This window comes from Cololabis saira, chromosome 3 (assembly GCF_033807715.1).
Source record: "Cololabis saira isolate AMF1-May2022 chromosome 3, fColSai1.1, whole genome shotgun sequence".
In the NCBI taxonomy this organism is placed as follows: Eukaryota; Metazoa; Chordata; class Actinopteri; order Beloniformes; family Belonidae; genus Cololabis; species Cololabis saira.
In genome coordinates, this window is record NC_084589.1 from 34,576,073 (window position 1) to 34,598,065 (window position 21,993).

General features: G+C 41.4%; 1 protein-coding gene across 4 annotated transcripts; it reads right to left on the reverse strand.

Annotated features, from left to right (window-relative positions):
- Positions 1-2,178: 2,178 nt before the first annotated feature.
- Positions 2,179-18,435, reverse strand: LOC133437970 (myelin-associated glycoprotein-like). 4 transcript variants are annotated; one of them, XM_061717345.1, is made up of 11 exons: positions 18,327-18,435; positions 16,130-16,205; positions 15,669-16,037; positions 14,623-14,919; positions 12,736-12,993; positions 10,787-11,047; positions 9,404-9,712; positions 6,562-6,661; positions 5,835-5,931; positions 5,504-5,557; positions 2,179-5,212 (listed from the first exon to the last, which is right to left on the reverse strand). In XM_061717345.1, exons 2-11 carry the CDS (start codon positions 16,173-16,175, stop codon positions 5,054-5,056), a joined length of 1,950 nt encoding a protein of 649 aa, XP_061573329.1. In that variant the 5' UTR covers positions 16,176-16,205; positions 18,327-18,435; the 3' UTR covers positions 2,179-5,053. The 4 variants fall into 4 exon arrangements, with proteins under 4 accessions (XP_061573329.1, XP_061573330.1, XP_061573331.1 ...); XM_061717346.1 differs by lacking the exon at positions 5,504-5,557; XM_061717348.1 differs by lacking the exon at positions 5,835-5,931 and having other exon boundaries at positions 5,074-5,212.
- Positions 18,436-21,993: the final 3,558 nt, after the last annotated feature.

A 21,993-nucleotide genomic window follows, 5' to 3' on the forward strand; every position in this document is an offset into this window, starting at 1 on the left:
TATAGGCTACAGTGCTTTAAGTGGGGGAAAAAATGAGTGCCAGTACTCCCTCTATTGACCTGCTGTCTATCATACAAATATGGGACAAAAACAAGAGTGATTCCCAGTATGTCTGTCTATATCTATCGTTTTATAGTACAGAAATGACAAAGAACACAGCCGGTTGTAAATAAAATCCACGTGAGGCAAATTCAAAGTGTCATGGAGCCACATTTATTAACTTTAACCTTCATGGTGTTAACATAACACGGAAAATATCATTGAAAAAAGTATGAAATAAAAGCACCTCAAAAACATAAAGAAGTGGAAAAAATATTACTGTTTCCTCCTCTAAAATACATTTCTTTTCAGTATCAGGGCCTGCAAAGTCCACTTCATTCATATAATATTACCTTTTACCTAAAAATATGTTTTCAAACACTCTTTTTTTCACAAGTTTCACAAATATAAACTATACTGTTACTGTTTAACAATTAATGGTAAGTTCCAGTCAGCGTTATAGACTGTTCGAACTGCAGATTTTAACTGACTTGTGTCCAAAGAAAATCCAGCATGTCATGTTAGATCACAATGACCTACCCAGAAAACTACCAGGGTTGTTGAATCTGCAAGGAGTTCATTTCCAAATGTGCATTGAGAGACTGCTGTGACAGATCAGTGACAGATCAGATCACTGCATGCACTACATGCCCTGGATTAAGACGGGCTGTAAGGAAAACTAAAAAGTTACAGAAACATCTGCATCGCAGCGACATATGCTTATCCATTAACACCAACTAACACCACCAAAACACACACCTGGCGTTTCCAGGCATGGCCCAGTGTGGCGCCTAAGAAGTCCTGTATCTTCTGGCTAGGCCTCTGCGCTTATCTTTGCAGTTTGTTTACAGTCCATGGAGAATCTAATGTATAAGCTTGAGAACTCAATTTCTTGTAGGAAGAACAGAATTGTAGGAACATTTTCTATCATTACTTTTCTTTTTACTGACTGCTAATTTCCTAAAGATGGCAGCAGAGAACACTTTTTCTAATACCATCTGCCCTGACCCATCTTTGATCAACTAAATGAACTTGCATCATCCCAATCATAACAATTTTTTTTTTTTCTTCATTAATGTTTTGGGTAATGTTTTGGATCTGTTGTAGGAAGGTCCATGACTTGCAACTGGGGCAGAGCTTCCTGAGAATGGCCGGCATGTTTCAGCCCGGACAAGGATGCCTTCACCCGGTGAGCTGGTTGTCGTCACGCTCCGTCCACATTCAAAGTCCTGGTGCCAAACGCCAAACAAAGCAGCCCCACCTTGTGTTTTTCGAGCTAGATATAATGTTCTTTTGTAGATGGTGAGATCTTTACTTTTAAATCAGACAGTTAGTGACAAACCTTTAAACCTCAGTTTGGGCATCTGGATATTTCTCTTGTAGTTTGTCTAGAATTTGCACCATCCTCCTGATCAACCTGACTTCTTATAGCTGTGTCCCAGGAGGTTTCCTACCTTATAGCCGCTGGAGGGACAGGAACATGGAGCTTCATGGAGATATTTCCGCAGGCTTTACCTTTGTCATGCTTATCAAAACCTTTCTTTCTGATTTCATCATGACAACTCCACCCCTTTTCTTACTCAGATCCATGTTCAGAGCATTACTCACAATAATAACCAAACTACTACTGGCTGATAGAAATACTGAAGACGTGTGATATTCAACAAGTTTAAACAGGGTACCTCATCAGCATATATTTCATGGATATTTGCCACAATTTACACATTTCCAGTTGAAAAGAAGTAATTTGATGTTCCTTCTCCAATGACGTCTTGGATTCTTTCAGCTGAATCAGAGACTATCACGTCTCACTTCAATTCATGATTTCCAACTTCACAGTGGTTTCTAAAGCAATTCTCAGTAAATTAATGCATTAATGAAACTAATGATTTGATGTGTCTAAATGTGTGCACTGACAGTCAGCTCCATGCTGTTGTAATATTTACAGAGCTAAATAAAGATTAGGTTGTCTGTAGTTGTGTTTATCGTGATTTATACTTCAGTTTGAACATTTCAGGGGGGGTGTCAGTTTTTGTTATGCCTTAATCACAGAAATGAAACCAAATATGGACAGAAGAAAGACAAGAGTCAAGAGAAGAAGCACAAGTTCACAATTTGTTTTCTATAAATAATTCACTGTTTTATGTTTTATGGGTTTTTCTTCTTTTATTTATATTTGCATGGAACCAAAGACAGATGAATTTGGACTTGTTCAAAATAAAACAGCAAGCATACTACATAATTGCAGAACTGTCATAAAATAACAGTTGTAATTTGCAGAGATTGCAAAACCCTGATCTGAATTATTTAGTCAATTATAACAAGAAATGGACTTTGTCATGATAATTATCAATTACACAAAGTATTGGACAAACAAATTTGCTTAACAACACACTGTGACAAAGATTAGATCTGATACTTATGGCGTATGAATAATAATAATAATACAAAATAATAATAATACAAAAACATGAGGTGTGAGAATGCAAGCCAGGATATCTGGAACCCTCCATTATTAAGCCACAGAACACTGTCTTAATAAAAAGCTTACACACACACAGTGTATGTATGTGTGTGTATATATATATATATATATATATATATGTATATATATATATATATATATATATATATATATATATATATATATATATATATATAACCTCAAGAAGAACCACGCAAGGGTTTTCATCTGTAATTTCAATGGGGAAGGCTAACTGCTTACTTTAACGATGTGAATTCATGAAGCTTTATTCATTAAAAGCAATTTCAGTCTCTGGGAAGAGATCAAGTCTCTAGCTTAAGCCTTGTTAAGCCTCTAACAATACTAGTCTCACACATGGTTTCTAACCACTTTAAGAAGAAACTAAGGGGTGAGATTTAAGCATTGTTGGTTTTCAAGACAGAGTAGTTCACGGTGTTGGAAAGTATCCTTATAAGTGATGCATCAACAGCAACAAAAAGTAAAATAAATATGACTGCAAACGAAAGCCTCTCTTTTAAGTGGGTGGATATGAACGGCTACGGGGTCTTAACTGGTTATTTTGAGGTGCTAATGAAAGAGGAAATGAAGCAACAGCTTCACTGGTGGGTTTAGATCAGGCATGAGTCATTCCAACACTTTTATAATATCCTTCGCACTTCTGGATTCGCTTTAGCACATCTGAGAAAATGGCATTTGAGAACTGCAAACGGAGAAATGTGAGTGAAACATAATTGTGTGCCAGGACGACAAAAAATGAAGCTATTGGTTGCATTGTGGGAAGTGTAGGATTTAGTGTTAATAACCAATGCTAGGGTCTTAAAGTCATTATTTGGTGTCAACCATCTTCCACGACTTCCTGTCATACAACGTAATTATTACAAGAGTGGTCTTCCCACCATGTGAGGCTGTATGCTGAAGAAAACATATGAACATCTTCAAAAAGAAAAGAAGTCCAGTTGACTTCTATCCAGGGTTTTTATGACCTGACTGATGGGGAATATGTCAACCAGTTCTATGGTAGGATATAATAAATAGTTGGGTACCCTTCAGTGGTTAGTTATGTATTAACTATTACACTTTCAATCAACCTCATTGTACTGCCTCAGATTTTATGACAGATTTGACTACTAAGAGGTTGGATGCTTTTTTATATTAAGACAGTGTTCACACTTGGTGGTCGGCGATAATGCTGCCACACTTTAACCATGTTTCAACAATGAAATAAACGCCATCTGTCAAAACACTCATGCGGAATATTTTTCTGTACACTCTGGCTTCCCTTTTCTCATCAATATACATCGAATTAACGTATTATAACATGACACTGTCACTGTCAAGTTAGACGATTAGTGTGCTTTAATATAACATTTTATCAAATGTCTTTGAATAGCAAAAGCAGCTGGCGAGGCGGCACAACTTTTTGTCATTCAGACATCTGATGCGATCCTGCGAGAACCAAAGCACCCGTCTCTCGGGCGAGGCGATGCTCGAACTTCCCAAAGTCCCCCCGGAGATCAGCGTCCGCTGATCTTTCAGCACAATTTGAATACACACACGCATACACACACGCACACACAAACATTGTCTAAATCAGATAACCCTTTTGCCCCATCACGCGCATACGCGTATATGTTGTGCTTTAGGTCTGTGTTTTGTGGATTAAATCAGACAGACGGAGCATACCAGTGTGTGAGGAAACACATGCTCAGGGAGAAGAAGTGAACGATAACATTCTGCGCAGAAAAGTCCCTCGAAATCTCAACACATTCTACCCTTTAATGCTAGAAAGATCACGCGGCACTTCCCAGAACTGCACATCACGCAGCTTCTTAATAACTACCAAAAGGGAGGTTTTCTTTGTTTTGTTTTTGGATTTATTATGAGAGGCGACTGAGTCACAGCACATATTAAATACAATTACGTGGAAACAAAACGCTGAGATGTGTTTCCATCTCTTGCCTCAGTCAGTTATCTTCTTAGGGCATAATTAACCGAAACAAAAGGAAGGAGAGCGTTTGCTCTCCGTGGATAAACACACATAAATATAAGAGAACAAAAAGCACGGTTACTCCCTGCCCTGATGCTTCGACCGGCAGCAGACGCAGTGACAGTTACGAGACAAATGCAGAGGAAATGGTGAGACGGATGAGACACTGACAATCACATGGACAAAGCAATAAGAACACGGCTGCTGCTGAAGACCGTATGATGGAGAGATAATGTAAAACAACCAACGTTTGACATTAATATCATTGGTTTTATATTGTCCGTTGGGTGTTGGTCCAAGTTTTTCCCAAGTGATGGCAAAGACGGGGCATCTCACGGAGGAGGGGTTGGCGCAAACGGGGAGTACAAAGACGTACTTTATTTATGACAAATCTGAAAATAAACTGAGGGACGAGGAGTCTTAAGGTTGGTTTCCAGTAGAGAGATATAGGTTAATACACAGTTTATGGTGCAGAAGATGTTTGTAATTCGGGGGCTGCCACTGCATCTTGCATAGCCGAGGGATCAGGGAAGGATCGCGATTCATTTGGCTTTGATTTCCGTGTAGTTGCTGCCGTCATCCCCCCTCCCTGTGGCCCCTTCCCTGGGCCTGGCCCCGATAAACTCCAGAGCAGCGTAATTCAGCTCTTGCCTCTCCAGTCCCGCCATAGAGCCCACAGATTGGTAATCCCCGTCTTCTCCCTGCAGGTAGAGGGACCGTTCAGCGGCGCAAACGACAACCAAGGTGCCATCACAAGCCCGACACGTACCATAACGAAAATATGTTACGGGTTACTGGTCGACATACTGACAAGAAGACGGATATGTTTCCTGTTACTTTGGCAGTTCGTGTTAGCAATGAGGCAGTCATGCAGAAGGCAGTATGAGGAACAAACGGCAGCGAACAGAACACAGAAGCTGAAAGGCGAGGAGATGCATCTGTCGCTGAGGCTTGTGTTTTTATTTTTATGGGGATTTGTTTGGGAACCTTACCGTAGTCTCCTCTAGAATGGAGTTAAACTTTGAGCCCAACAGCTCTGTCTTAAGCTGTGCAAGAGTTAGGGGAGAGAAAAACAGACAGAAAAACGCAGAGAAGCGATGAAAGCAAGAGAAAAACAGTGTTCGGAAAGGTCATGGTTGGAGCTACTAGACTCCTAGTGGGAGAAATTCCTTCTATTGCCTCATTTCAGAGGTTAAAAATAAATGGGGCTTTATGATTTTATGATTATTTCATGACACAATACTGTTACCCCAAGCAATGTGAGAATGGTCGTCCAACCCAATCTCCACCATTAGCATAATCATTGACATCAGCATGTCTCACCACTTTCTTCCTCAGATTTTGTTTGTCCTTCTTGACTGCGCTGTAGTACAAAGCTGGGTTCTCCAGGACCACGTCCTGCCTAGGGTTGCCATTCTCTCTGGGGGACGGAGTCACATAATCAGACTCTGTCTCGACTGCCTCTAACGCAGGGCGACACGCCAAGCCTGGGCATCCATTTTAAAACAACAAGCTCTGTAAGGTTATGCTGGAGGCCATCTCTGGCTGTGAGTGACGTGGTTATGTCATGGGTTTAGTCGCCAAGGTCACCCCCGACTCGGGGGGTGGGTGATCGAACGGTGAGAGCTTGCAAAATTTGAGGATCCAAATATGCCTTGAGGCCAAAATGAAGCACTTTGGTTAAGAGGGCTACCTGGGTTGTATTTAGCGTAGCGGGTCAAGGATACAGAAGCGGTGTCAGGGCAGGGGAATCACGCCTGCAAAATATAAGGTTAGTCCAGCTTGCTAACCCACTCCACAAGGCAGCCAATGTGGATCTCCAAGGATTTCAAATGGGTCTTGTAGTAGCAAATGAACTGAAGTTGCTGTGGAGAAGTGATCCTCACGTCCACATTAATCCCACATTCACTCGTATACAATGTGCACTGATGTGTTTTAGAATGGATGACTAGGCTTAAGTGTTTCCTTGGATTTCAGAAAATGCTTAGTGAGCAAAATGAAGACTTCTGCCTCACATTGGCCTCTCCATTAGTTTGCCATTTATACTCACTTCTTGTTGTTATGTCCAACATATCGCACCGCTGCTATGATGAACGCTATGACCGCCACTCCTCCAATGGTGCCAACTATTACTGCCATCATGTACTTCTCTGGGAAAAATAAAAGTAAAACAGAAAAATGGTGAACTTTGGTAAAAAGTCAGCCATAATAACAACAATTCTTAGCATTGGCTTTTATAAACATAAAATAAGCACAGAGGAATGGAGCAACTGTGAACCTCTGGGTTAAAGGAACTGATGATTTGCCGGTTGTCACTCGTCCATCACTCACCACCTGGCTGATACAGTATGTTACTCAAGACTTCTTATTTATGGTGCAAAAACAATAAATACTTAAAGGAGCCGTCTGTAAGAAATGGCCAAAACTGGTACTGCAGTCACTTTCAAAATATTGTTGAGCGGCGTGTACCCTCCCCCTCCTCCCCCCGACCAGAGGTTGCCAGGTAGGCTGCAGAATGCAGCAGGAACGTAGGCTGCCATGGCTGCGATAATTAGAGCCGAGCTGGCAACCCGGATGCCGAAACAATACTGACTTGGTGATTGGGAGATAGGTGGAGGGTGGAGCTTCAGAAACATTACTGACTTGGTGATTGGGAGATAGGTGGAGGGTGGAGCTTCAGAAACATTACTGACTTGGTGATTGGGAGATAGGTGGAGGGTGGAGCTTCAGGCCAAAACAAAAAATGACAACATAAACATCAGTTGAGGGCTGCAACTCCTCCTTTTAAACTGGAATATCCTGGCTTGAGTGCTGTTGTCAGTGACATAAGTATTTGAAATGAACATGATTTGTTGTCTGTTGACATATCGGGGTCATTTTATGATTCGTTTTATTATTGCTCTTACATACAGCTCCTTTAAGAATAAATAAAATAAAAAGCCTATGAAGGTTTGTTGCTCATTAATGAGCCAGTTCCCAGAACACAGAGTCCATGAAACCGCTGAACGGGCTTGGCGGTTCAGATATTGACGGGGACATTGGAGAATTCTGCGCTGACGTTGGACAGTGAGGTGACACAACCATCCAAATCTGGGGGGTTTCCATTGTATAAACCTTTTAGTTCTAAAACCCAGTTTGGCTAACTGAAGGTTGGAGTGCCAGAGCTTATACTCTCCATACCACACAAACCCCATTCATGAGGCCCCGTCTGCAGGTTCTGGGCCGAGGAGAAGGCTCAACTATGTCTCTCTTTCACACTAACCGGGCCACATGGGTCAAAACCTGGCCTCCAGAAACCCCGAAATAGTCCCTGCATCAGGCCATGCTCTATACTTGGACAATGGACAAGGGACAACATGTTTTCTGGTGTAATTATACCATATGACCAATTTGCCTGGGGAGACCCTCGATGGCTCCTAGGATCATTTGAGGACAAAAACCCCCCATTTCAAACTTTCATCAGGCATTCAGTTTGGACCTTTAACTCATTTCTTAGGGTCTTTCCCAACTATGTCTCGTAGCTCTTGATATACACTCACTGGTAACTTCATTGTGTATACCAGTGTTTAGTGTTTTTAGAGTGTTTATTATGCTTCTAGAAATTCAGTGTCAGAGCAGTTCTAAAGTGGGAGTGGAGGATACGTCAGGGCAGAGCCGTTTGGGAGATTTGTGAGGCCCTGTGCGAAATGGCTAGGGGGGCCCCTCGCAAAATTTTTGTTTTTTTCGGGTCGGATCGGGTGTCTATATGCGCAATTTTAACTCTCCAATTAGCAAAATACTGGATACCTTCCCCTGCCTCATCATCATTTGGCTTGCCTCGATGCGGGGCCCCACGGCTGCTTGAGACCTGGTCGGATCGGTGATTTTTGTAACAAATTTATCAAACGAACCTTTCAGAGAGGCATTAAACTCTTCTATTTTCTTTAGTTTTTATCTTTTTTCATCCCCTGATGGAAATTTCCTGAATCTTTCTCGTTCTCTCGACATTGTGTTACAGTTTGTTCCAACTCCACCCGTCTGGATCAGAGCAGCTTGTGTCTGCGCTTGGTCTGATCAGTTGTATTGAACAACAGACACGCGCATCATTGCACATATATTTATTGATATGCACAGACTAGTACACATTTAAGTCTGTAATGGAACGTGACTGTTGATATTTATAAGGGAAAAAAGGAAAAAAAGAATGAAAAAAGGGTATCAACTACCATCATAAGTGACAGAAAAGACAATATTGATTACCAAATGAGAGTATTATTGCATCCTTCTGTGGCAACCCACGGTGACTGGATGGATCTGGAATTTTAGAGGATTCAAATGCTGCTGTAAAAGTGAGTTTCTTTTTTAGACGGATTAAGTTCAACTTCTCTGAAAAATCAATAAAGTGCAATATAAAACTTAAGCTCTGTGATGAAAATACACTAGGTTTATTCCCTCTTGAGTGTCTCTAGAGCATGGTTGTAGTGAACCGTAAGAACAATCTCCACTTATTTTTATGCAGTTGTGTTGATTAGTTAACGTGCATATTTTCCTAAAACCATTGGACGGTGTCGTCTTTAGCAACAGGAGGACAGATTTTCTGGGGTTTATTTGCTGCTTTGGATCAATATACTTTGAATTTCCTGCCACGGGATTTACCCATCTGATAATAAATCAAAGATACAAAGTCTATTGTAATGAAGGTACAATTACAAAGAAACTTTTAGACATTAATACACCTCTGGCACAGATGATCTCAATATTTGGCTCAACCAATTAAAAAAGAAAAATCTAAGCTAAAAGGAGACTCCACAGCCTACCTGCACAACATATGATAAAGATTATTGAACAGAAGGAGCAAGTAAATGAAAACAATTTAAAGTAAAGCGGTATTTGGGGTGCTGCGTTGTACTCACTCTCCTGCTGCAGCTCCAGCAGTATGCTCTCTCTTCCGTACACGTTGGAGATGCTGCAGTGGACGTTCACGGCCGGGCCGCCGTTGTCGTTCCGCTCGCCTTTCTCCCGCAGCTTGATCATGCCTGTTGACATGTGGCCGTCGGTGTGCATGTAGAAGCTGTAGCGGCCGTCCGTTTCGTTGATGGTGATGTTCAGGTCGGGCAGGTAGAACTCGATGGTGGGTTCGGGGTTTCCTGTGGCCATGCAGACGCACTGGACCCCCTCTCTCACCACTGTGCACTTTGACTCCTCCAGGAGGACCGGGGCATCTGTGGAAGTAGAGGGCAGTACGCTGAAGGACCGTAGTAACGGCAAGGGTTCTTCATCCTTAATAAAATGCTGATTTTCGACCAAACAAGAGTCAATGCCCATCAGAATGCTTTAAAACAGGGGTGTCAAATGTGCGGCCCGAGAGAGGTTTTCATGCGGCCCGCAAGAAGTTTCCAACGCAAAAAAACGAAATGTTAATTTACTAAAAAGGAAGGCATAAATAATTGCCATGAATCGCAGCATATCTGATAATATATTTCTTCTACAAATCCATCATTATTCCACAAAGAGAGCAGTTTTCGAAATTTTTTTAGTTTTCTAGAATGAATTTTGCCGATTTTATTTCTTTGTAGACGGTCGTTTATTTTTATTAACTGACTACTATTATATATTTTCGCAGGAAAAATATCACTGCTAAAAAAGATGATAGAAGATATTTATTCAGAGAATTTCAGTTTTGAATACGAGGATAGTGACAAAGTTAAACAGTTAAAAGAGAAGTGCTGACTTTTTCGGCACACTGGCGTAAATATACGCGCCAATTTTTTAAAATAAATACCCTTAATTGTACTGGAAAAATCTCTAAATCACAAAGAAACACTCTCGGATGTAATAAGAAAGATTTTGCTTTTAATTAAATTTCCTATAAAAAAGCGAAATATAAAAAAAACATACTTGTTTCTGTTTATCTTTGTATATATAAATAATGATAATAAAAGTATCTTACATAATTTGAAAAGAAACGAGAAATTTCAAGAAAAGATCCTGAAGAAATATATTTTACATAATTAGAGTGTAAACAAAGTGCATATTTCCTTTAAAATTAACTAAACTGATATTGGATTAGATAACAATAGTAAAAAAAAAAGAATTAGAAAAATGAGTTTGACACCCCTGCTTTAAAATCTTTCGATCCTTCAGGGACAATTTTGAAAAACAAAAGCCAATTTGTTTACTCAGTGCAACAGAGATACATTTGCTTTAAAGATCAGTTAAAGAGCACTTGGGGAACAGCAGCTGCAGATGTTGTAAAGAAGCTTTCATGACAAGACGCGGGACAGTGAAGAACTTACACTCGACGGTGATGTTCAGGGAGCTGCTGGCTCGTCCGTGCTCATTCTCTGCCAGGCAGCGGTACTGTCCGTCCCCCTGCGGCGTGATCTCCATGATGTCGAGCACGGACAACTCATCGGCCGTGATGGTGCCCACCAGCTCCCCGTCCTTCAGCCAGGTGAGGGTCGGGGCCGGGCTGCCCTGGGTGTTGCAGTGCAGGGCCAGCGACGTGCCTTCCAGCACCGTCATAGAGTCGTTGACCACGGGCTCTCGGGGAGGGTCTGTGACAAAATACAGTTGCACATCGCGTCGGTTTCTTTGATTGATTTAAGAAAAGGTCTTTCAGCACTGTTTGACAGCACTAAAAGACAGACACAGTTCCTGATTAATCACTTGGAGCTGCTTGAAAAAATCCCTGATCATAATCCATTCCTCTCTTTTAATCTGAACTCCCATGTTTGCCTTGGTTGTTTTTAAAACGTTTAAGTCAGTAATGATTGTGACAAAGAGGTCTGCACCCAGTTAATTAAACTCTGTCCTTAAGGCTTATATTCCTGCCTGATCATCACGTTCTTCTGCCACCTCTATGAGACAATTTATTTTACTGACTTAAGCACTTCAAGGCCAGCGATCCAACTGTACTGTAGCTTAATCGTTGTTCCTCATTTCTGAGTCACTTTGAAATGAAAGCATCTGCTAAATGAATAACTGTAACCGTAGCTAAAAGTTCAAACTAAGCAGACAGATGATCAAATTATCATGGTTTTAATGAAGTAAATAAGTAAGAGGCATGGATTAATGTGGTTTTAACCCCAACAACATCAACTGGGTAAGGAACTGCTCAACACAATATTAAAACATAGAAGGATGACGGTGAACCGTGTTCTTTGAAGAGGAAACAAAACCAGATACAACAGGCTTCAACTGGCTAAGGAGCATAAAGATTGGACTAATGTAACGTGGTCTGATGAGTCCAAATTTACATGGTTCCAGAGCGATGGTGGGTGCATCAGGGTAGTGGGATCAGCTGGTGAGGTCTGGGTTCAGCCGTGTTATGTGCCCCCAAAAACGTAGATCGGCTGACTACATAAATACACTGAAGGGCCAGAATTTTACATCAATAGACATTTACTCGCCTGAAGTCACATTTCCGAACCACGATTTATAAACCGTTAAAGAAATGTTCAGGAAGAGAAACATCATTTGCATAGTTGGATTGGCCACTAGAGGCTAGATCTTTACTCCATTACAAATCTTTGGGACGTACTGGAGAAGACTTTGAGATCTCGACAAAAAAAGTCCCATAATCTTTGGTCAGAATTAAAGGTTCTGATCACTGCATAACTTTGTCAAAAACAGCCCTCTAAAAACAGGCCTGATATTTGATAAATGTATTCAAAACGGTCTTATTTTAAACAACAATATATTTGCCAATGCGGTAAGAAAATGTTTTGGACTAGAATTCTTGAAACAAGCTAAATAGTCAAAAATATGTGGTCCAATAAAATATCCATGTGACTTTTTCTTTTGGCCAGTGGTGTACTTTTTAAAGCTAATTTCAATTGATCGCCTGTAAAAATGTGGAAAATCAAGTATTTTGAGGAAATAGTGTAGGAGTCGCAATATTTTGATGTAATTCTCAAGCAATACATAAATGTTCAGATATGATGACATTTTTATTCGATTCTACTAGTAATTAGTTACAAAGTCATTACGTCTTTAAATTCTAGTTATAATGACTAGAATTTAAACTAATCTGACACAAATTGGGGTGTAGGAGCTGTGAAGCAGTAAGAGTAAACAGAACAGGCAAAGTGGAGGTTGTGCAGATAATCAGTCAGAAAAAGCCAGAGGAGCTCTCTATTTCCTAAATGAGGCTGTAGATGTGGGCGGTAATTCTTCATGACTTCGTATATATTCAAAACCCGTCTGGATGGTGTGACCGGGCTTTAACATCTGACAGACTTACACTTGACGGACAGGTACAGCGACGTGTTCATGACGCCGTAACCGTTGTCTCCAATGCACGTGTAAATTCCCTCATTGGCGGGTGTGATATCGTCCAGGGAGAGGGAAATGTTGGAGCCCGTGTCCCACAGCAGCTCCTGGTCTCCGAGCATCCAGGAGATCCGAGGAGGAGGGTTACTGTCCACCTCGCAGTGCAGCGTCACAGAGCTGCCCTCCATCACCTCCGAAGACACGTTCACCCACACCGAGCGAGGAGGGTCTGCCAGAGAAAGTCAAACATGTAATTTTCTAACATCTGGGGGGAGGGGGGTGACCATGAGGGAGCCACCACTAGCCAAAGGATCCTATTTTATTTACATATACTAGTTTCTTTTTACCATTTTTGAATTTTAAAAGCATGTATTCTCCACTGTGGCTTGGAAATGAGTTGCTGCTTTAAGTGGGGGAACACTTGATCTGTCATGGTGAAGGCAAAGCCCCTGATTATCCACCCACACCCCAAAAGAATGTGGGTAATGGATGTGGTTAAAAATACAAGCAGCCAAATTGAGCCTCCTCTACAGGGACTAACACTTAAGAGGGAGGTTGTTCAGCATGCTTGAGTAGATAACTTGGAGAAGTCATCCAGGAATCTGTCAGGCCAGTCATCTAGGAGGGGATCAATGAAGAACTGCTGCTCTTCCTCATTGAAAAGAGGCAGTTGGAGTAGTTTTTTACATCCTGACAGGGTGCTTTCAAGAAACCCTCCAGGGGAGGAGTTTCAGCCATGTCAAATTGGGAGGAAGCCGTCACTTTCTGGAGAGATTATATATCTCAGCTGGCTTGAGAATGCCTTGGGGCCTCTTCAGTAGAGTTACAGGAGGTGGCCTAGGATAGGAAGGTACGAGGATGTTTGCTCGGACTGTCGTCCCTGCCCTCTGTTTGTTATGTCTACCTTGGGCAGCCTCTCACTTTAGAGAGATTCCCAAACACAATGGGTGCTTCTCTTAGGCTGCGTCCCAATACTCCCCCTCGCCCTCGTTTTCTTCACTAACCCTAACTTTTGCGCGTTCCCGTGAAGGTAGTGGTGTCCCAATTCCTCTTTTCACCTAGGGGGAGGGGGCATAACGAGGGCTAGGGGCTGAGAATAGCCCCTTCAAATCGAGGGTTTGCAGATGCTGACTTGGCGAGCGAGGGGGTATGAAAATTTCCCAGAATGCTTTTCGTCGTCATTTGCGGACTGAATCAAAAAAAAAAAAACATGGCGGACATTTCTTATTTTTTTGGGAATAAAATCAATATTTTGAGTTAGTTTCTGCATAAAAAGGCATTTTGATTACATTTCTCGGCTCAAACAAATATTTTACTTTCATAATATTCACTCAGTGAATGTACATAAACCCTTTTTTGTCCGTTGTTCGCTAAGATCGCGCCGGAATATGGTTACGTAACCTACGTAAGCGACGCCGTAGGTTACGTAAGCGACGCCATAGGCTGCGTCTATTTAACGCGGACCTAAACTCCGGAGCCGGCAGACAGAAATCTCTAAATTTCGGAGCAAATTTCTTAACAGGCGTAGCTACAACTGTTAGATTTCATCTATTAAACCAACATCTTCCTAAATGATTTATTTCAGCCAGCATAATTCTCAACAGAGCTGCGTCCCGGGAGAGAGTTTCTCTCCCGGGACGACGCAGCAGCCTGACCCGGCGGACACGTCTCTTCTCGGGCTGTGAGCTGAGGTTGCTCCCCGGGGGCGGCGGCTCTTCTCATTTCCGAAAACATCGGGTCAAATTTCTTAACAGGCGTTATTTGGATAAACTGAGCCCCGGTTGCGGATCTTAAGGGAAGAAAAGAAGGGCGAGTGGAGAAAAGAAGGGGGAGTATTGAGATTGGGCCTTAGGCTTACACTTGATGTCCAGTGAGATGAGCCTCTCGTAGACCAGTGTGGTGTTGGGATAGTAGATCCTGCAGCCCAGGAGCTGCCCGTTGTGCATGGGTCTGGGAGTGAAAGTGAGCGTGCTGGAGATCACTGCGGTGTTGCTGTCCTCCAGGTAGTCAGAGCTGAACTCTGGATCGGGCAAGTAGTCGGTGTACATCCACTGGATCTCGGGCGTCATTTCGGGGCAGTTGTCAGGGGCGTAGCATGTCAACTCCAGGCTCTCATCACTGACGATTTCCTCTGGGATGTCAATGTTGGGCTGATCTGGAGAACAGCAAAACAAAAGTGGCTTTTTTCTTACAATCAGATACAATAGTGCTAGTATTTTTATCGGCTACAGTAGGGCTGGGCGATATATCGAGATTTTAATATATATCGATATATTTTCAAACATGATATGGTACGAGACAATATCGTTTATATCGATTTAAAATTTTTTTTTTTTTTTTAATGAATTTGATATAGCTTATTTTGTGACAAATTTACTTGAATGTTTTATTTGAGATTTGCACAAATGTTTTGGATTTGTTGGACAGTTATTTGCACAACTGTCAACCTCAGTGGAAAAGTCTGCCTGTTACTGTCTACATTGTATTAATTGCACAGTGTATTTTAATTTAATTGTTATGCAGGAAAGGGATATTTGTTTTATTTTATTCAAGAAGCATTTTTATTCTATACATGCAGGCAGTTTATTTTTATTTCATTTGTTTTATACATTTTGATATTGTGCAGACCTCTGTTAATAAAGGTACCTGTCTGACATTTGGCACGAGGCTTTGTATTAAAACTGACTGTTTTTTTAAGGGTTTGCCTCAGAAAAAAATGAAGCTAACAGAGATGCTAACAGAGATGCTATGCTATAATGCTTTGGGGGAAACCCCAATTAAGGCACAGAAAAAATATCGAGATATATATCGAGTATCGCCATTTAGCTAGAAAATATCGAGATATGACTTTTGGTCCATATCGCCCAGCCCTAGGCTACAGTTTAGGCTTCCGTAAAAACTAACCCAACACTTTGAGCTCAGAGAAGTCTGGGTAAGTGTATATGTTGGCTCCACCGAGGTCCGCTCGGAAGTAGTATCTCCCCGAGTGCTCTGCACCAATGTTGCCGATGAGCAGAGTGCAGTTCCTCTGGGTCAGGTCACCCAGGAGCTTGGTGCGACCTTTGTAGCTCTCGTGCACCACATCTGTGCGGGATTTGAAGACTACGGGAGGGAAGAGTTGAGGGTAGGGCTGGCCAAAGTACCAGATACCATGAATGCCACGGTATGGCCTTATGCCAGACGGATACATGAAGGTGCACGGGATGACCACGCAGGAGTTGGTCATGGCTGAGATGTCCCGAGGTACCCAAACGTTCCACTGGCAGCTGGCATCTGGGACAGAAGACAGGAGATGGTGAAGGTCCTCTGAAAAAGCACACGGGAGAGTTAACGCCACACTAGAAAGAAGATGAGGACGGTGTTACCATGGATGATCAACAGCAGAGGTAAGAGCAGCTCCAAACACCACATGGTCCCTGCTCAGCGCTGAACCATAGACCTCTGCAACAGACAACATCCTGTCAGTCACAGCACAGACACCAGCAAGAAAAAAAATAAAGAAATAATAAATCTTGTTTATCTGATGGCACTGCGTGAGTCAGAAATAGCACTTCTGAGAGCCAAATTCAGAGTGTTCTTCACGGTTTCCAGCTAGGTTTCTTGGTTTTAGTGCTACATGAAAAGCATAACCTTACATTTACTTCTGCCAAATAAGATTTAAATGCTACTTTTGCTCAGCATCACAGTTATCAAAATTAAAACATTTTTGCCATCCATGGAATGAGTGCCAAAGGACCTAAAATGATTGACAGAAGCATTTAAATGCTCCTAATGATGCACAGAGGCAGCAAAGGAAGCTTTATTGCTTCTGATGAGTGGTGATTTTGCACTCTTGGGGTTCTGAAACACATGAAGAGAGTACTACTGAAATCATAATCATAATTATTAACCAAAGCTGCACTCATTGGCTTGTTACATAACAGCAGACATGATGTGTTCATTTTATGATTTGATTTGATTTTGTCACGATGAGCTGGATAGAAATAATCAATATTGCATTATTATTATTATTTTTTATACTTATACTTTATCTTTATTGTTTATTGCGTCTGAGTTCATGTTGTCTGACTTTGAGCTGCTGTACAGCAGCACACGAATTTCCCCTCTGGGGATCAATAAAGGACTATCTTATCTCATCTTATCTTAAAAAAGCATAACACACAACATTGAAGTACCAGAGGAGATTGTCAGTGATGACAGCCTGGAGTTGTGCTAAAATCTTACTTTAGATGGGACTAGACTATTTAGTTAGGGTGTGTGCCGCAAGAAAATTAAGTATACGTAATAAAGCTAGCAATAATAAATATCAAGCTACATGAGTTGTATTTGAAGATAACAGATTTAGCTTTATTTGCCAAGTATGTGAACACATACAGGCAGTTGTTGTCTCTTTAGTTAACGGAATGCAATAAATATTCAATAAAGGAAAAAAAGTGGAAATAGTGAAAAACAATTAAATAAAAAATCTTAATGCAAAAACCTATGAATGAGTATAAATACGATGACGGTGCAAAACAATGCAAGCATTGTGCCAGATAACAGGTATCGGTCGAGCAGGGAGACTGCTGTGGGGAAGAACCTGCTCTGGTCCTGGACCACAGGAGCAGCTCAAAAAGACTGAGATACCGGTCCTCAGTGATGCTCCTCACCCTCTTTCAAGGGTGGGAATGTTTCCTCAAGAGCTGCAGGAAGTACATCCACTGCCTTGGCAATTTTGAGGATCCAGCTGATGTTCTGCAGGGACGTTTCCTGAAGTCCACTGTCATCTCCATCTTCATGAGCGCGTTCAGCCCAGGTTGTTCTGACTGCACCACAGAACCAGTTGATCCACTTCCCATTAATATGCAACTACGACGGGATAAACTGTGTTGAAAGCTGTTCAGTCAATGTTTCATATGGCTGCTCCATCCATCCATCCCTCCATCCCTCCATCCATCCCTCCATCCCTCCATCCATCCATCCCTCCATCCCTCCATCCATCCCCTCTCAACCAGGTTTTGGGGCGACAGCCTCAGCAAAAAGGTCCAGCCTTCTCCATTTCTCCCAGTTCTTCCAGAAGGACATCAAAAGTAATTTCCAGGCCAGCCATGTATAAGAATCCCTCCAGCATGTCCTTGTCCACCTCTGGGCCCTCTGGCGGTTGGACACACCCAAAACACCCATCACATCCTAAGCAGATGCCCAAACCACATCAACTGGCTGCTCTGGTGCTCTTTCTCTGTGGAAACTGAACTTCTCACACTATCTCATTTTAAGGCACTAAGGGAAAGTCCTGTTATGCTACGGTGGAAAATCATTGTGCCAATGGGCCAAAACCGAGTACAATTTTCCATGGGGTCCGGCTCACCCTTCGGGGGGGCCATACAGGTCTTTTAGCGCTGACCCTCAGCTATTAAAACTGGAATGTTCTTCTTTTTTTTTTTAAAGGAATAATTACTGTTATATAGCTTGTATTGTGAAGTGGTGTAAAGATTTTAAAACCCCCAATGTCTTAAGAGGTTAAAATGCTTTAAAACGCAGACTTACAATAACATTTAATGCTCAACGCGGCTGTGGCTTTACCTTGAAATGCTGATGGCTAGAAACAAACAGAATCTCTGCAGGACAGCTTGTCAACAGCTCGAGAGGGGGTGTTCACTCACACCCAGACAGCTTGGCAGCCTTCTTCTCTGTAAAATAAATCAATTAATGAATTAAAAAAAAACCCAGGAAAATACATTGACATCATCAGCCACTGACATCAGTCTCAGCCCCCTCACTCGCACATGGCTGTAGTAAGTCAGACAAACGCAGCGTCAGCCGGCACCTGCACACTCCCCCTCAGTGGAGTCTCTCACCACGCCGGCCATACGTAAGCCCTGACAGAGAAAGAGCCTCGCTGTTGGCTGAACTCTGACACAAAGCCAACCAGCGGTCACCACACATCATGTCATCAGAAGATTACTGACGCCATTTGTGCTGTGCAAGAAATAAAGGAGGTAAAGACGGGTGATAGTTGTATCCACTGGTCACAATGTACAATATGTTAACAGACATGACTGCATATGTTAAAGAGCACATTTGAATCACATTTTCTTTTGCTTATTTATTCCAGACGTTTGTTGTTTATACTTCAGAGCGCAGCGCCAAACCGAGCAGGAGGGTCCGAATACATTTCTATCCCAGTTTGAATCATCATCAGTCGGTAGTCATGACGATCACAGATGACGAGAAATCAGCGTTCCCACTTTCTTTATATGTGAAAATTAATCCGCCAATCTTTCACAGGGAGGAACGACAGGTGCCTCATCTCAAACTAGGGGAGCAAGAAGCAGCTGAGGATGACCAGGGACAACTGGGTCACAAGTCTGGATGAACGGCAGTGAAAGATTGCTTTTTTGCTGGCATGTTTGCCACCCCTTTACTGATGAATCATAAAACACACTCTGGTCAGATGCATCAAGCTAAAGAAAGTCTATGTACTCCTGCTGGAACCATGGTGTAAGAGAGTGGATGTCCTGTGCTGATTTAATTCAAAATATTAACAAGATAACATATATAACACAAATATAAATAAAAATGTAAACAAAACTGCTCTAAAATTACAAAACATTTAATCTTTTAGAAATCTAGAGGCGATTGACGATGCTCTAAACATCATACTTGATGTTTGATGTGCAGGGCGTGTGTGTGTGTTCTCGCGTTTAAGGGGAGCATCAAGATCCAAGCACGCCAGCATTGTTCAAACTCGTCTCTGATTTAAAAAGAAGAATCCCTGTTAATATCTTCCAAATATCAGTGTCAGTTCAGGCATTCATTTTCTTTTTTTTTTTTTGGAAGATGGGATGTTGTAATGGCTGGTAAACTGTGCCCGCGTTGCAGACTGCCCGGTGCATGGCGGCACAGTGAACAAAAAAACGTTGCCAATGCCTGCGATGCTGTGCAGTGCCGCTCTGACTGTCTATGTAATAATGTTAATGTGTTTTTGATGGGAAACAGTTCAAATAACAAGAGGAAAGTTGAAAACTCAAGACTGCCTTGCAGCAATTATCCAAATAGAGACTCCGGGACGACTTTTTAAATACTTTTTAAACACATTTTTTTTCATGACTTTACAGTTTTAAAATTCCAAACCAAGAAAAAGCAGAAAGCATTATATGTCATACTTTTCTAAATGAATCTGTTTATGCTCAACAGAGGAATACAGATGAATTGTATACCAATGGGATGATTGTTTATTTTTTTCTTCTTTGAACTGGATTACTGCACACAGAAGGAGGAGGAGAGGATTTTGGTCTCATGATGGAGCAGCCGGTGTGTACAGATGGAGAGATTGAGAGTGCATTGTGCTTTAGAGCTTCGTTATTAACACATCTCAACATCCCCATCCCAGTCCATGGCAAAATATTGGTTTAGTAAGGAGGAGTGGGGAAAATGTCTCTTTATAACACTGAAATGAATGAATCATGCAACACGCACACCCTGCACTGCCAGAAAGAGTGAAACATATTTGGAACATGTAAAAGGATTTTACTCAGCATTGTATTTTCTCTCATTTACCCGTAATAGTTAAAACCTGTTGTAATTCATGATTTTGGCCACCTGGGGGCAGTAGAGTCAAATTGTGATTGCACTTTGTCACCTTTGCAGTTAATGTGTTAACGTCTTTAGCAAATATTTATTTCCACATCCATTATCCTGCATTATAATTTGCTTTTCCTGCTAACTGAAACCCTCTTCTATACTAACTCCTTCGGGAAATAACTAGTCAGATGGTAATTAGCTTGTTTCCGCTGTTTGGCACCGAGCACGCTGGTTTTATATAAAGCTTTTAATTTACGTTAAAGAAAGAAAAAAAAACAAAGGAACAGTGATGCTGAATCAAAACTAGAGCTGGTTTCTTCTGTCACTGAGATACGTCCCTCGGACATGGGGATTCTTAATTACACAGATATAAAGCATGATACTTCAGAATAAACATGTAGATGATCAGGACGTCTCCTAATCAGACTGAGATGTCCTGACACATGTAACTGGCTGTATTAAACTACAACTAATGCTCTACTGCTATCTGCCAACAACATGCTCAACTGTCCACTGTGACCACTGTGGTCGGCTGCTAATTATGCCATTGTCCTGTTTGGTGGTAAAAAGCACTGAAGATGTCCAGTTTGAGGGTGACCATGACCTGGATGTCTACACCAGCGTAGTGCTGAATGATTCAATAAAATACTTCTTTACCTCATTTTCTTTTAGGGCATTTCACCTTTCGTCCAATAAATATCTGAGTAAAGCGGCTAACAAGAGGGGCACCGTTTGGAGACGTCCTTATGACCCATAATGTCTCACTTTTAGTTGGGACATATGCCTCACTGATGGCGAAATTCCCCACGATCCAACACTTTCAACAAGTAGCTACTGGTGTCTCATTCTTGGAGTCTTGCATCCATCACACTTGGATGAAACCTTTTTGTTTTCTAATCTTAAAAAAAAAACAAAAAAATGTAGCCAACATCAAGATGGAAAGTAGGCCTGTATTGAAAAGATCGATTCTCCGATTTTAAATCGATTCTCATATTAATTCCTAAAAATCGTTTCATATGTCTAAAGATCGATTTAATTTAAAAAAAAATTTTTTCATCATTACATAACAACTTTTGGTGCTTTTTTGTTTATGCCCAAAAAAGGAATATTTTGTTGGACACGAGAATAACTGGTGCCATGTTTTTGCCTTTAAATATCTTTAAAGGTATGAAAACATTAAAGTTTTCACATATAATTGCATAAATTGTCTATATTTCTTTGCTTTATATACTGTCTTGGGGTTACATTTGCATAAATGTTAAAAACCAAATTCTCATAAATGGGGAAAAAATAAAAGCGATTTCTTTCATCCTCTGTTTGCTGCTCTGGATCTGTTTGATAATTCTGATCCACACGATGTTTCTGAAAGCAGTTCTATCAGCATTCTGGGAGGTCCTTACAGTATCATTAGCTGCCAATACTTGCTGTTGAATCTCAATATAATACTAGTATTAATATGTTGCATAACTAGACAGTCATATAATTCATGCAACAGCTGAAAAAACAGTTTTATTAACAGTAACCCAAATCAATATCGGATCGAATTGGATCGAATCAAAGCGTGATAATCGATTCTGAATCTTAAGAATCGGAATCGAATCGATTCTTGATATTTGAATCGATCCCCAGCCCTAATGGAAAGGGTTATAAAAACTGTTCACGGGCA

Bases quoted from the DNA above. Each gene is read 5' to 3' on its own strand.
- LOC133437970 (XM_061717345.1), bottom strand. From the start codon at position 16,175: ATGTGGTGTTTGGAGCTGCTCTTACCTCTGCTGTTGATCATCCATG. The intron at 6,662-9,403 runs GTGAGTACAACG...TATTTTTCCCAG, and splicing joins GCTGGAGCTGCAGCAGGAGA to AGAAGTACATGATGGCAGTA. The intron at 5,558-5,834 runs GTGAGACATGCT...ACTCTTGCACAG, and splicing joins AAAATCTGAGGAAGAAAGTG to CTTAAGACAGAGCTGTTGGG.